Source organism: Eulemur rufifrons, chromosome 15, assembly GCF_041146395.1.
Source record: "Eulemur rufifrons isolate Redbay chromosome 15, OSU_ERuf_1, whole genome shotgun sequence".
Lineage (NCBI taxonomy): Eukaryota > Metazoa > Chordata > Mammalia > Primates > Lemuridae > Eulemur > Eulemur rufifrons.
Genome location: NC_090997.1, coordinates 7,403,989 through 7,418,199, shown reverse-complemented (window position 1 = coordinate 7,418,199; position 14,211 = coordinate 7,403,989). Strand labels below are relative to the sequence as shown.

General features: G+C 51.3%; 1 protein-coding gene across 1 annotated transcript in view; it reads left to right on the top strand.

Annotated features, from left to right (window-relative positions):
• The window catches only part of MDGA1 (MAM domain containing glycosylphosphatidylinositol anchor 1), a 55,209-nt gene that overhangs the window by 18,296 nt on the left and 22,702 nt on the right, over positions 1 to 14,211 (top strand). Inside the window, exon 2 of the mRNA XM_069488567.1 lies at positions 10,936 to 11,075. Coding sequence (XP_069344668.1) covers positions 10,936 to 11,075 — 140 coding nt within the window. The remainder of the gene's footprint in view (positions 1 to 10,935; positions 11,076 to 14,211) is intronic.

Sequence of the window (14,211 nt, the reverse complement as noted above, 5' to 3'; positions counted from 1 at the left end):
CCCCAGAAATGCTGCTCCTTCCCTTCCCCTTCCGTCCTGGGGGCTGAGGCCCCACCTGCTCTCAAGCTGCAAGATTGATTTCTGCTTTCGGGGTTGTTGTTATTGCTATTATTATCCACTTAAACAACTTCATAGGAAAAAAAAGCAGGCCAACGACCATGAAACATTAACCATTCATTCTAAATTCCCTGCCCATACCTGTCAATATATTTTTACATAGCAGTAAACAGTGGTCCGTTCTGCTTTCTCGGCTGACTTTATCTCCTGCACACGTCTCCTGCTATTGACCGAGCCCTCAGACCTGTCACTCTAATGGCTGCAGGGCACCCCCTCCATTGATGTGCCGGACTTTGGGTCACCATTTCTCTGCTGCTGGGCGTTCGGGTAAAGGAGCCAATTTCCTTTTCTTTTAAATAGCTCTGCCGTGAATATCCTTATGTGAATTACTTTTTCCTTTTAAATTATTTCCTTGGGGCCTATTCCCCAAAGTGAGATTGCCTAATAGGTCATAGGATAGGAACAGTTTTATGGTTCTCATTTCACACTGCCGGGTTGCGCGACAGAAAGTTTGAGCTGGTGCTGCGCACCGCCCAGCCACAGTGGATTTTATCATTTTAATTTATTTTCACCGGTTTAATAGGTGCGTTATGACCTGCTTTTTAACTTCCAATTTTCACTTCCTGAGCCATATTTGGGTCTTTCAGCACCTAATAATAATAAGACCCGCTCTGTGCAGAACTTTACAGTTTACACGGCACTTTCTTAAATGTCATCTCACTTAATAAGACACTGTGAGCCTAATATTATTGGCTTCTGTTTTACGTGGGGGAAATGGGGGTTTAATCAAGTGAAGTGCTGGATGGAGCCTCCAACCAGTTCTTGGCAGGTTTGGTTGCTTTTCCACTGCACCGTGCGGAACGGACTCCCGCCCACACACCACCCTCCCATTCTTACCTGAGGGCTCAGGGTCCCCAGATGTCTGTTTCAGCTTAGCCCCATTGCCTACCCTTGGGCCCCGCACCCAGGCCTGTGCTGGAGCCCCAGGCTCAGCCCTGTGCCTCAGGGTTGGGATTTAGCTCCACAGGGCTTGGAGCGAGCCATGTTCTAGCCTTTGCCCCACCGGCGTTTAGGCCAGGTGGGGCTTTGGGAGCTCCTTGCTTCAGCACAGCCACGGCTCCCTCCGTTTTCTGGCCTAGGTCCTGCATTCTGGGTTGCTGACCTGGGTCTGGCAGTGTGTCTTCGATGCCACCCAGGAGGTGCCCTATCCCTAGTGATTGTGAGACCGGGTCACTTACGGTGCTGTCTGGCTCCACACTGGAATAGGAGGGCCATCTCAGGGTGACCTCACCTTGAGGCATGAGTTCGGTTTTATTCCAAACTTATGTATCTACTAGGTGGCATGTGCAATGCTCAGAGCCCTCTATTCTTACTGTGTTTAGTACAACAGGGAGCACTCTTACACCGTCTTATAGTAGGGAAACTGAGGCTCTAGACTAGAGGGCTAAGTGATTTGCCTCAAGTCACACAGCTGTCATGGCAAATGCCTGGACAAGAACCCCACTCCCAAGGCTGTGTCTATCCCAGCCCTGCTCCTCCTGTGGGCTTGGTGCAGCAGGGATGCCTTGACGGGAGGGGCTTGGTCAGATGTAGACTCTGGGCTGCTGCCAGGAACCCAGGCCAAGTGCACCACAGTGGTGGGGTCTCTAGGACTGGCAGAGCTTGGTGGGGCTGGGTGGCTGGACCCCAGGCAAGAGAATTTTACATGCAGGACATTGGAACAGGCTCTCAAAGGGTCTCGGGCTATATAATTTTTTTTTTTTTTAAGAGACAGACTCTCTCTTTGCCACCCAGAGCTTGAACTCCTGGCCTCTGGTGATCCTCCTGCCTCAGTCTCCGAAAGTGCTGCGATTACAGGTGTGAGCCACTGTGCCTGGGCCTGGGCTATATTATTAAGTGGAAATGGACTGGAACTGAAATTTATTGAGTACCTACAGGTACTAGTCACTGTGCTGTGTATCCAATGTGCATTGTCTTGTCTAATCCTCACAATGACCCAGAAATTATTTCCATTAGACCTTGATATGTATTATAGTCTCATCCCCATTTTGCAGATGAAGAAACTGAGGCTTAAAGAGGTTAAACAACTTGCCCAAGATCACATGGTCATTGAGTAAGAGGCAGAGCCCTGCCTCCTGCCTCTCCTCCTACACCATGTGGATAGCGCCTTCGGAATTGCATTCACAGCCTCCGATCAAGCAGTGCCAGCGGGAGGCCTGGGGCTCTCTGCTCTCTTCATGCGTGTCCTGCCTGCACTGGGCAGAGCTGGCCTATGTCCCCTCATCATTGAGAGTTTTGATCCTGTGGGCGTCCTGGGGCCCACTAGAGAGAAAGTCCCTTTGTAGTTTCCCTCAGGGGGCCTAAGAGTGCTCATTTAAAGGGCTTTCCCAGTGGCCTGTCCAGACATCCCAGGGTTCCATAAGTGCGTGTGCAGATTAGACTTCCATTGACACACGATGAAGATTCTGGGAGCATCACCTGACCCTCCAACACCTGGGTGCCCTCTGATGAGGCCAGAATGTGGGTGCAGCAGTGCCGAGCATTCCCCGGGACTGGGGCACAGATGGACTGGCCACCACTTTCAGCAGAGGAGGGTCGTCAAGCGTGCCGGCCTCTTCCAGAAGCTCCAGGCCCTGCAAACAGTAGCAGGCCCTGCACCGGCTATGAAAGCAGATCTTGTTTTTGTGCTCAGTCGTGGTGGCAGGGTGGCAGCCTATGCACTCATCTTCTCAGCGATGGCTTCTTGCCACACTCAGTGACAGTGCCCTTGTACTTAGAGGTCAGAGACGCATGTCCTCTGGTTGGGGAGAGATTTTTGCGGCCAAAGGGAAGGTCAGCTGAATATGGGTTTGGTTTTGATTAGCAAAAAAGGCCTTGTGGTGGGGAGCAGACTATAATACGGTTTGTGCCAGGGCGAGGGCAGAGGTTCTTCGCCGAGGAGGAGGCTATGCCTCATTTGGCTCTGCATCCGAGCGCTGGGGGCAGGAGATTTCGCGTAATAGGTGCTCAGAAAATGTTACAGAGCAAATCAATGAATCAATGGCAAATTAAAAGGTGATTATGTGTGTCCTCTGAAGGATTGGGAGGACAGGGAGCAGGAGGGAGGACGGAGAGGGAATGAACTTGGCCCTAGTTCTGATGGCCTGTGAGAGAAGGAGCAGGGGCGGGTGGGCCGAGTCCGCTGTTGCTTTCCCTCAAGACGCTCTGTCTGCCTTCAGGAGGGGCTGGAGGACGTGGTGCGGTGTGGGTGGGGCTGTTTCAAACCGGTTTTCTGAGCACAAAACTGGGGTCTCCCCTAGACACGAGCACTCTTGAGAAGTCACCTGTCCACCCCCAGCTGGGGGTGAACAGAGGACAGGCTTCGGCCAGCCAGGGCAGCCAGGGCTGCGGGAAGGGCAGAGCAGCCCCGCTGCAGAGAGCACAGAAGGGCGGTATTAATTTTCCCGAGTGGTCCACGCTTGATAGCCCACGGTCCACGGAGAGGCTCGGAGCACCATCCCTGGCAGAAGCAGGCCCTGGTGGAGCAGGCCAGGCGTCTGCCCAGGCAAGCCTCCTCGCAGGCCCCTGGCCGCCATTCTCTGAGCAGCTAATTAAAAGAGAAAAGCCTGTTAATATTTCAGCACTGTTAACTCCGCTAAATTATTAAGTGTCCATTTGCATTACATGCATAAAAGGATCAATAAACATGTGCGTACTAGGAGCTGGGAGGGCGAGAGGTGTCCCAGTGAGGGAGGGTGGTTCCTAAGGACACTGCACAGTACTGGCCCAACTAGAGACTTGGGGACCACATCCTGAGCTGTGAGCCCGTGTCCTTGGCACTGTGCCGGGCACTCGGGAAGTGGAAATGCCTGGAGGTTAGCATGGAAGTCGGGGAGTCGCACAGACGCCAGACCAGCGGGATGTCTTTGGGCAACATACTTAAACTTGCTGAGCCTCAGCTTCCTCATCTGAAAAATGTGACCAATATTAGGCTTGTTACAAACAATAAATAAGAAAACATACGAAGCAATCAGTACAAAGCCGGCACGGAGTGAATGCTCAACACAGGGTAGTGCTCAACACAGGGTAGCTGTATGGGGGGGGACCGTGATAGGTGGGGGAGCCCTGAGACAGGGCCCAAGTCCCTAGCTCCCTCTGCCTCTCAGCAGGCCTTCGTAGGTGTCATTCTTTCCAGCCTTTCCAGACCATATGCTTCCCTCACACAGGCCCAAGTGCCCTGGCTCCCTGTGCCCCAGCACCAAGTTTAGCACCTCACACTGATGAGGATTGTTGAATGACTGTCTGATGGAAGCCAGGACCAGAACGCAGATCCCAGTTCTGTATCACCCTGTTGAGAGCACTCAGTGATGCTTCTGGGAGGTGGCTGGGGTGGTGGTACCCGTTCTGCCATCTGTGGGCAGATAAAACCCACTCCCGGTGGGGAATCCTGCAACCCCCTTTCTCCTTTTGTCTCCTCCCCCCGCTCTGCTCTTGGGAAGTATTCCCGGCCTGTAGACTCACTTCTCTGGAAAAAATTGGAACTAGGAAGAGGGTGACAGCCCCAGCGTGGCCAAGCCATGATTGGCTTTTTATTCTTTTATAATTTATTTTTAAAATTTATTTGTTTTTTGAGACAGAGTCTCACTCTGTTGCCCAGGCTAGAGTGCCGTGGTGTCAGCTTAGCTCACAGCAACCTCAAACTCCTGAGCTCAAGAAATCCTCCTGCCTCAGCCTCCCGAGTAGCTGGGACTACAGGTGCACACCACTACACCCGGCTAATTTTTTCTATTTTTAGTCACCTGGCTAATTTTTTTTTCTTTTTCTTTTCTTTTTTTTTTTTTTTTCTATTTTTAGTAGAGATGGGGTCTCGCTCTTGCTCAGCCTGGTCTCGAACTTCTGACCTCAAATGATCTTCCTGCTTCAGCCTCCCAGAGTGCTAGGATTACAGGCGTGAGCCACCACTGCGGGCCCGATTGGCCTTTTTAAGTGCAGGATGGGGAGGAAACCTGGAGGAGAACTGAAGGCGCTTTGGTCAAGCTTTTCCATTCGTTTTGTTGTCTGCCTGTCTTCCCCGGCCCTGCATCCCAGCGTTGTGTCCACGTGCATTCGACAGCACCGCTGCCCCTGGCTGGCGGCTGGGGAGCAGATTCTCTTACAGAGGGTGGAAGTGTCTGATGAAATTCCCTTCTTAAGTTCTAGTGAGAATTCTCTTTGGAACCTTAGTAGGCAGCTTGGAATTTGCCTTAACCTGAGTCCCTGAGGGTTTGTGGCTGCCTCACGGGGCCTGCTGGGTGCTGGCAGCCACAGCCCCTCCTAAAAATTCGGGGTGTACACTTTTGGGGGAGGAAAGGAGTGAGCTAATAGGCCAGGAGCATTCTGCCTTGGCTGTTCTCGTTACGACACTGCCCCAAGGGTGACATCTCTCATGCCACTTGGCTGTTCTCAGCCAGGGGCTGGGGAAGGGCCATGCTACTCAGGTTAAACAAAGTTACACGGATGTGTTTACGGCAGGACTTTTCAGAGCCTTTAATGCTATTCTGTGTGCCGAGTCTCTCTGAGAGGGAGAGAAAACACACAGTGTCCTTACCGGGCAGTGAAAATCTGTGACGGACTGTCAGTGAACACTATGGCACACAGGTTGGGACATTCTTTTCCATGGGGTTTTGTCGCTAGAGCTCGGGAGGGTGAAATAGGAAAACACTCATCCGCCCGAGGCAGGGAAACATACTCGGTTCCGAAATCCTGTCCAACTTTCTGTCCATCCATGTGATGTCAAGCAGAGATTATCGGACCCAACTGTGCCTCCGAAATTCCCGGGGAGCTTGTTCCAGATACACACTCCGAGGCCCCAGCCCTGTAGAGTCAGATCTGGTGGTGCTGCGGGGCCTGGGAATCTGCACTTTAACGAGCTTCCCCGGGCGACAAGTGGCGCTGGGGGTGGTCCGTGGAGGACTGAGACAGTGAACAGAGCCCCAGCCTAGCAGGGAGAAGGCCTGGGTTTGAGTCTCGGCTCTGCTACTGTCTCAGTGAGGGACTTGGACAAGGCATTTCCCTCTCCAGGCCTCAGTTTCCTTCTCTGCCAAGCGGAGTAAATATGACTTGCCCTTTCTGCCTCAAGAACTGAGGCGGGGAGCTTGGAGACATACAGTGGACCCCAGGAATGTGCCCACCCCATCATCTGTGACAGAGAAGGTGGCGCCCTTTCACCCAAAGGGCTTGCAGGCTGCAGGGCGGGCGGCTGCTTGGGAGGAGTGGCTCATTTATGGAACCATAACGCCGCTGGCATTTTATATTGCTCACTGCCTGCCAGGCACTGTTTCAAGCACTTTATGTGAATTTCCTTGTTTAATCCTCACAACAGCCCCATTTTACAAACGAGAAAACTAAGGCTTAAGGAACTTGCTGAAAGCCACACAGCTAAGTGCGCTAGTATCGTAAGAAGAAATTCCTTTTCTTCCCAATCCCTTGGGAAAGGGCTCTCTCCCTCCCCGCTCTTGTCCAGCTCCTCTCAAGCGCATCACAGCCTCGGCATGAATTTTGAGCATATTCATGAAACATCCCTACTAGTTCAATGTCTGCTTTGAGCCTCTCCACCCCCGGTGATTTAGGGGGGTCCTCAGCAGGTGGTCTCCTGTCCCCATCTCTTGCTCCTATTTAACCATCTTGGGAGCTGTCATTTATGGGGAGAGCGCATACTGATTGGCCAGATGTTTTATGTATATTGCATTAAATCCTCACGCCGGCTCTGGGAGAAAGCATCATTGTTCTTATTTTACAATTGAAGAGGCTAAGGCTCAGAGAGGTTAAGTAACTTGCCCAGGATCATCCAGCTAGTGGGTAGCAGAGCCAGGAATTAGTCCCAGACGATCCAGCTCCACAGCCCTTCTCATTCCATCTCACTAAAGCAGACCTCTCCGCTCCCCATTGTTCCTCATCACACCCGCGTGTTTCAGAGTCATCGTATCACTTACCACGCTCTGAAACCATCCTGTCATTTCTGTTTCCTTTTTTTGCTATCCGTCTCCCCAGCAATGCTCTTTGAGAGCTGATCGTGTTTGCTTTTCACGACAGCATCTCCAGCACCCAGCACAGCGCCTGGCCGGGAAGCGTCTGTTGTTTGACAGACTGAATGAAGGGACTATGTCACGGAGCATCTTGACACAGGCCCTGGCCTGGCCGCCTTTCAAATCAGGAGATGCTGCTGCCGGCAGTGCCTTCCTGGAGTGTGCAGTGCTGGAGGCTGAGGTTCAGTGGGGTGTGGCCCCTTTGGGGTTCCAGCCATTCCAGGGGTGAGCAGAGCCAGAGGATGCTGACTCATGTTGATGAAACTCAGTGGGGGGTGACAAGCAGATGGAAATGCCAAGGCCAAGGTAGACTAGGTAGTTTGCTCTTAGCGAGCACTTGCTCTGGAAGGAAAATTACACCTGCAACCAAATCAGCGATGGGAAGTGGCTCATCAAGTAGGAGTCAGAATAGAAGGAGGTGGGTAACTGTGGTGGTTAGTGGATTCTCCTGGATAATCTCAGTGGTTAATGTCATCAAAGGGAGGTGGATGGTTTTTTTTGTTTTGTTTTGTTTTTTAATTCAGGTATGACTTAGGGCAAAATCTTAAGTAAATACGTGTGTATCCACTCACTGTGTAACCACCACGCAGATCAAGACGTGCAATATTTCTACCCCAACATATGGGACCCTACCTTCCCCCCAGAAAGTTTTCTTGTGCCTTTCCCAGCAAATAATCCCTCACCCCACCCCAAGGCAATCACCGTTAGGCCTCTGTTACCCTAACATTAGTTGTTCTAGTTTTGAATTTTGAGTAAATGAAATGATACACTATATATTGTTTTGTGTCTCAGTTCTTTCACTCAGATTGTGCCTGTGAGTTCAACAGTGTCCTGTCTATATGCAGTTCACTCTTTTCACTTATGGGGAATGTTCCATTGTATGAAGATGCCAGAACTTATTTACTTATACTACTCTTGATGGACACATGGGGTTTTTCTTGTTTTTAGCTACTATGAATAAAGCTGCTATCAATATTCTTATTGTCTGGTTGTCATAAGTACCTGTTTCTGTTTGGTGCATACCCAGGAGTGGCATTGCTGCATCCTGGGTACACACTGGTTTACCTTCAGCAGGTACTGCCAAAGTTGCTTGCAAAGCGGCTCTGCTATTTTAGAGTCAGATAGTCTTAATAGTTAATGCCATCAAAGGGAGTTGGATAATCTTAACAATGTCATCCTTGATACCTACTCACAGCCCTGTCTCCAGTGGGGAAACACACCTTTCAGGTGACCAGAGGCGCTGTGTCTGCTAGCTAAGCCCCATCTCCCCTGGCCTGTGCTGGCTGTGCTCTCAGAAAGTCCAGCTGTACAGCTCTTTTTTCAATATTCCTTATCAGTCACCAAAGCCTCTGTCATTACAATACTGCTTGCTACCAGCAAGCCACAGTGTCCAAGATTACGGCTTATCTTCCACCGGAGCCCTGTTAAATTGATGTCTCCCTTGTTTAGAGGCACCCCAGGCCACTTGGTGTTATCACTAAGTGGCATGCTCATCATCTCTTGGTAGGTTGTTTCTTGATGAGATTTCCTGGGGACCTTGGCCACAGATGGCTATCTCTTCCACATGCATTTTTGTTGTAGGGGGTGACAGTTTCAGGCCCAGTTCCCAGATTCTAGGGTGCATCTTATATAGTGACTATGTGCTGATTACAAAATTCATAGAAAGTGCGAGTTGAAAAAGACCTCAGAGGCCATCTCATCCACTCACTTCCTACATGTGGGGGAAACCGAGGCTCAGAGAAGTGAGTTGACTTGCCCAATGTCATGCAGCTTGTCTCCTAACAACCAGCCCAGATTCCTTCCTCTGTCGCAGCCAGGCAGGCAGGATGGTCACCTCGACACTCAGACTCTGGGTTGGTGGCAGCTGCCACTGTTTGCAGAACCTGCTGCTGTTTGCAGAGACCCTCATGATTAAACATAGCCCGTGTCACTCCCAATCACCGCCCTACAAGTTTCCCAACCTACTGCCAGGGGGCCTCTGTGGACCCTATCTCTGTGATAAGTTCATGTCTGTTCCATCAGTGTTGGTGGAAGACCCTATTTGCAGCATCTGTAGAACATATTACAATTCCACTTAGCATTTTTTCATTTATTCTGTGTTACAATCACATCTACCATTGTGAATTCTTAGGGTTCTTTTCATCTCTTTATTTTAGAGATGAGAAAATTAAGGTCCAGAGATCACTAGTGGTTTATCCCATGTAGTATAGAATTCGGGAGTATCCCCTGTCAACTATCATAGAGCCTCCTTGTCCTTTGAGGCCTGGTTCAAAAGCTGCCTCTTCCATGGAGCCCTCTGAGGTTCTTCCTCTGGAAGATAGTGATGTCTCTGTCCTCTGGTCTCCTAGGGCCTTCTGTATCTCTCTGATGGTGCTTAGCAACTTGACCACGGGATAGCTTTGTAAATTCATTCATTCGACATTCACTGAGCACCTGCCTTGTGCTCGGGGCCTTGTGCTGGGGACACCAGGAGGAAGCTCATGGTCTGGTTGGCAGAAAGACAGGAATCCCGAATTTGGCAGACAACAGGTGTGACGCTGTGCTGTGGCACTAGGGGAGTGATGCGCACTCTAGACATGTGAAGAGTGAGGGTGCCTGTCTGTCGCGAGATGCTTCCGGAAGCCAGTCAGACATTTACGTGCGGGCTTTATCTTACCTCTGTACAACCTTTCGGGGCAGGGGTGCACTTGCACCCCTTTGTGTGCCCCATGCTCTGGGTCACCTCTCCCACCTCCGCTGTCAGCTGGGAGCAGACAGGTGTGAAGCTGGGGGGGCCTTTCCTCCTCTCAGAGCCCAAGCATTGGTGGGCTGGGGCTGGTGTGCCAGACACTAAGGGAGGGGTTGTGACCTTGGCAAGTTCAGTCACTTTCCTGCTGGGCCTGCCCAGTCATATCCTAGCTTTGGTCCCCTAGCCCTGGCCACAGCCCAGCCCTGGGCACTGTGAGCGAGGTCAGGGAGGAGCCACAGCCTTCCGCGAGCTCCCAGACCCGGCTTCCGTGAGAACTTCTGTCTCTTGGAGAAGCCGGGCGCAGGCTCAGGCAGCAGTGAGAGAAACGAACAGGCCTTTGGGGAGAGGAAAGTGCAGGCTGTGGGGTTGGAGCCTGTGTGTCTCCTAGGCCAGGCTCTCCAAAAGCAGAGTCTGAGATGGCCGGGCTTGGGGAGTCGTGGTTGAGGCCAGCGATTTGCTGAGCAAATGCTCTCAAGAGAAATTGAGGGGAAAAGGGAGGTGGCCAAGCCAAGCTGTGGTTCAGGAAGTTCAGCCTCAGCCCGTCCCTAGGGGGCGCTCTGGAGCCCGAGCAGCGCCACAGGCACCCCGCCCTGCCCGTGTGTGCGTGTGCGTGTGCGTGTGTTTGTGTGTGCGTGTGTGTGTTGGGGAAGGGGCAACCTCCTGGGCACTTCACGTCTGGCCAAGGCAGTGCCTGTTGGCCGAGGGCAGTTCCCTGGGAAGGTGAGCGCTGCGAGGCGTCAGCAGACGGCGCCGACACACCTGGGCGGGGGACCCACTGCATCCACTTCTGCTGCTGAGACAGCCATGCGCACTGAGAGATAACCAGTCTGTGCAGATGACAGAGCCCCTCCCACACATCAGCCCAGTGAAAGGCACAGGTCTCTTTCCGGGGGGCGTGGGGAATTGTCCCTTCCTGGAGTCCCTGGCCCTCCTGGTTCTGGCCTGAGGGCCTTGGGAGGATTCTTTCCTGGGCTCAGTGGGGTCAGGCCTCTGAGGAGTGGCCTGGGGAGGTCTGGGCTGACCCCTCCCCTGACACAGTCAGGAGCGAGTCCCAGACTCCCCTGGCCTGGGGCTTCTCCTCCAACCGCCTCCATCCTCTCCCATCAGCTCCAGCCCAGGCGCAGATCGTGCACGCGGGCCAGGCGTGTGTGGTGAAAGAGGACAACATCAGCGAGCGCGTCTACACCATTCGGGAGGGGGACACCCTCATGCTGCAGTGCCTTGTCACCGGGCACCCTCGACCCCAGGTAAGCCCCCAGCCGGCCTTGCCTGGGCCCCTCCTGCCCTCGCCCCCGTGCTGGGATCAGTGCTTGAGAAGAGGCAGCAGGAGACGAGGATGAAAGGTACAGTAGTGGCAAGCAGGTGGGAGACAGGAGACTGGGGCTGGGGAAATAGCTGGAAAATTAACTCTGTGGGGAAGGGCTGGAGGCTGCAAGCTTATTCACCTGGAAACACTGACGACTGAGGGGAACAGACAAATGCCAGTTGTTCAGTTTCACTCTGTGCCACGGATCTGTTGAGCAGACACATCCTTAGATGCTCCTCCAGCCAGCGTCACAGGGCAGACCACGTGCCCGGATCCATGCTAGGTGCTTTCTCCAGTGTGTCCTCTTCAGAGCCTCACGGCTGTGCTGTGAGGAAGGCATTAGTGCCCCCATTTTGCAGCTGAGGAAACTGAGGCTCAGGGAGGTTGGGTAAACTCCCAAAGTCACAAAGGTTTGTGAGGGTGGAAGCAGAATTTGAATGCAGAACGAGTGTTCTCTGTAGCTGGTACACTTCCAGCACACCCCGCTTTGGGTTGGGGGCTGCAGGAGTTCCAAGCAACACAGAAAACGATCTCTGCTTTAGGAGGCTTTGAGGTTCAAAGACCCAAAGCAATTAGAACGGAACAGAAAACAAGAATCTGGAAATGCCAGGTGAATTCTGTCACAGAGCAAGTGTGTGGTTCAGGCAGGAAGTGCTAGCCGGTTATCACTGAGAGCTGATGGGAGTAGGCGGGGAGGAGGCGGGCTGGAGGGATGGGTGGAATTTGCTGGTGAGCTGCTGTGACCTTTAATAGCAGCAGAGAAGGTGGCAACTGGATCCTGGAAGGACAGTGAAATGCAAAATTCTTTTTCCCCCCTGGGATAATTTTTGGGACAGGATGGCTGTAGTATGTTTGGCCTTGAGACAAGCAGATGGACAAGGAAACCCCTAAGGTCTCTTTCAACCTAAAAAATTATTATCACTGTTTACTCCTTCCCAAAGGTTTGTTTGGAAGTGAAAACAATTCCACTGGATTTAGGTCGGTGTTGGTGTCAGGTGCGACTGTTGAAGTGGGGATGGGCCTCCCTAAAAGCCAGTGAGGGAGCTGGGCCATCTCTCCCTGAGGCCGCACCGGCCATCTGTGTGTCTCCCGGTGTGTCCCATGTATGAGTCATTTGTGGCTGTGACTGCGTGTACGTGCACTTGTATTTCTATTTCCATTGGAGGTTTTGTTGTTTGTTCTCCCACCCAGGCTCCGGCCCTTGGACTCATACTTGACTCTGTCTCATCTCATTCCCCACGTCTAGCTCGACTCTGAGGCCTTTCTTTCTACATCTTACATGGATCTTTCCCTCTCTATTCCTCATTGCCCCTCTAGGTCAGGCCTTCAGTCCTGTCCCTTGGACCACTGCAGCAGACTCTAAACTGACCTCCCCGTCTCCTGCTCTCCTCCTCCAATCCATTCCTGTATTCTGTTACCAGAATAACCCCCAAACATGCTGCATCATATTGCTCCCCTGCTCAGAAACCCTCAATGGCTTTCCGTTACTTAGCAGACCCATTCAAGCTGCTAGGAATAGGATTGAAGACCTTCCCCAATCTGGCCCCACCTGCCTTTCTTGTTTGATCTCCCACTGCCATCTTCCTCACACCCTGTGCTCCAGACCCTCCTCCCCATCACTCCCCAAGTACACCTTTTCCAGTCCCACTTTAGCCATAGATGCTTGCCTCTCCTGAAATGCCTTCTAGCTTCTTATTTGTACATTTCATTACAACAAATATTTATTGAGCACCTGCTATGTGCTAAGCACACTGATGGGTCCTGAGGATGCAGCTATAGTTCCTGTTCTCAGGGAGCATGGAGCATCCAGTCTAGCAGGGGAGCAAGAGAAACATCATCTCCTGGCCTACTTTGTGGTCAGGGTGGGGACTGAGTGGACATGGAATTCCTCACTCCAAACAAGTAGCAAGAGAGGGGGATGTCTGTGGGATAGACATGCAGATAGAATCTACAGCGATGGCAGCGAGCAGAAGTTGAAGAACCTGCCCACAGAGAGACTGGGACTGCATACACACTGTAGCGATGGTCACATTAATACACACATGGGGAGTACGAATTGAGGCCACAGGTCCATCCAGCTAGAACTGGACTCTACCGGAAGCCGGAAGCTCAACAAGAGTGGTGCCATCTGTGAATGGGGACCAGATGATGTCTGTCCCACAGCCCAGAGTCACAGCGGGGAGCAGACTCTGCTTCAGGGTATGGGTACAAACAGAGTCACCTGTGAGAGCGCATAACCCTAAGGCTATCTGTATCTTGCACTATCCAAATGGTGAGGAAACCCTAACCTGAGAAACTAACATAAAAACTGGTTGAAGCCCATGAACCCATTACCTTGGGCATAGACAAACATAAAGCCATACCACGTAGAGCCTGTAAAGACCCCAGTGGGGCTTCTGTGGAAGATAATCCCACTGAATACAGCCTGTGGAATAAAATTTCAAAACATTTAAAAATAGTCCCAGGAGGATCAGTCCATAGACCCAACTTATGTTGAACAATTCACATCTGAGGAACAAGAGAAAATAGAGCGATTGGAAAGGGTCTTCAAAATAAAATTGTTTGAAATATTGGAAGAGATAATGGAAGGAATAGAATCTATAAGACAGGAGATTATGAAACCTGATCAATCAGATATGGGGAAAAAGCAAATAGAAATCCTAGAAATAAAAATAATACAGTCTTTAAAAAATTTGGCCTCAATACCCTAGAGATAGCTAAAGAGAAAAATGATTGAACTGGATGGTAGATCTGAGGAAATCCGCCATAATGCAATCCGGAGAAGACAAAGAGATGGAAAATGGGAAAAAGCAATTGAGAGACGGGGAGGATAGAAGGAGAAGCTACAACATAAATTAAGGCATTCCAGAAGGACAGAATAGAGAACACAGAGGAGGCGGTATTTAAAGAGATAAGACTGAGAATTTTATAGAACTGAAGAAAAGTAGAAACTCTCTGATGGATGAAGCAAACCAAATCTTGACTAGTGTGTAATCAAACTCCATTTAGATAAATCATGGTAAAACCATGCAACATCAAATACAAAAACAATAATTAGGTTCATGGCCCTGTTCTCT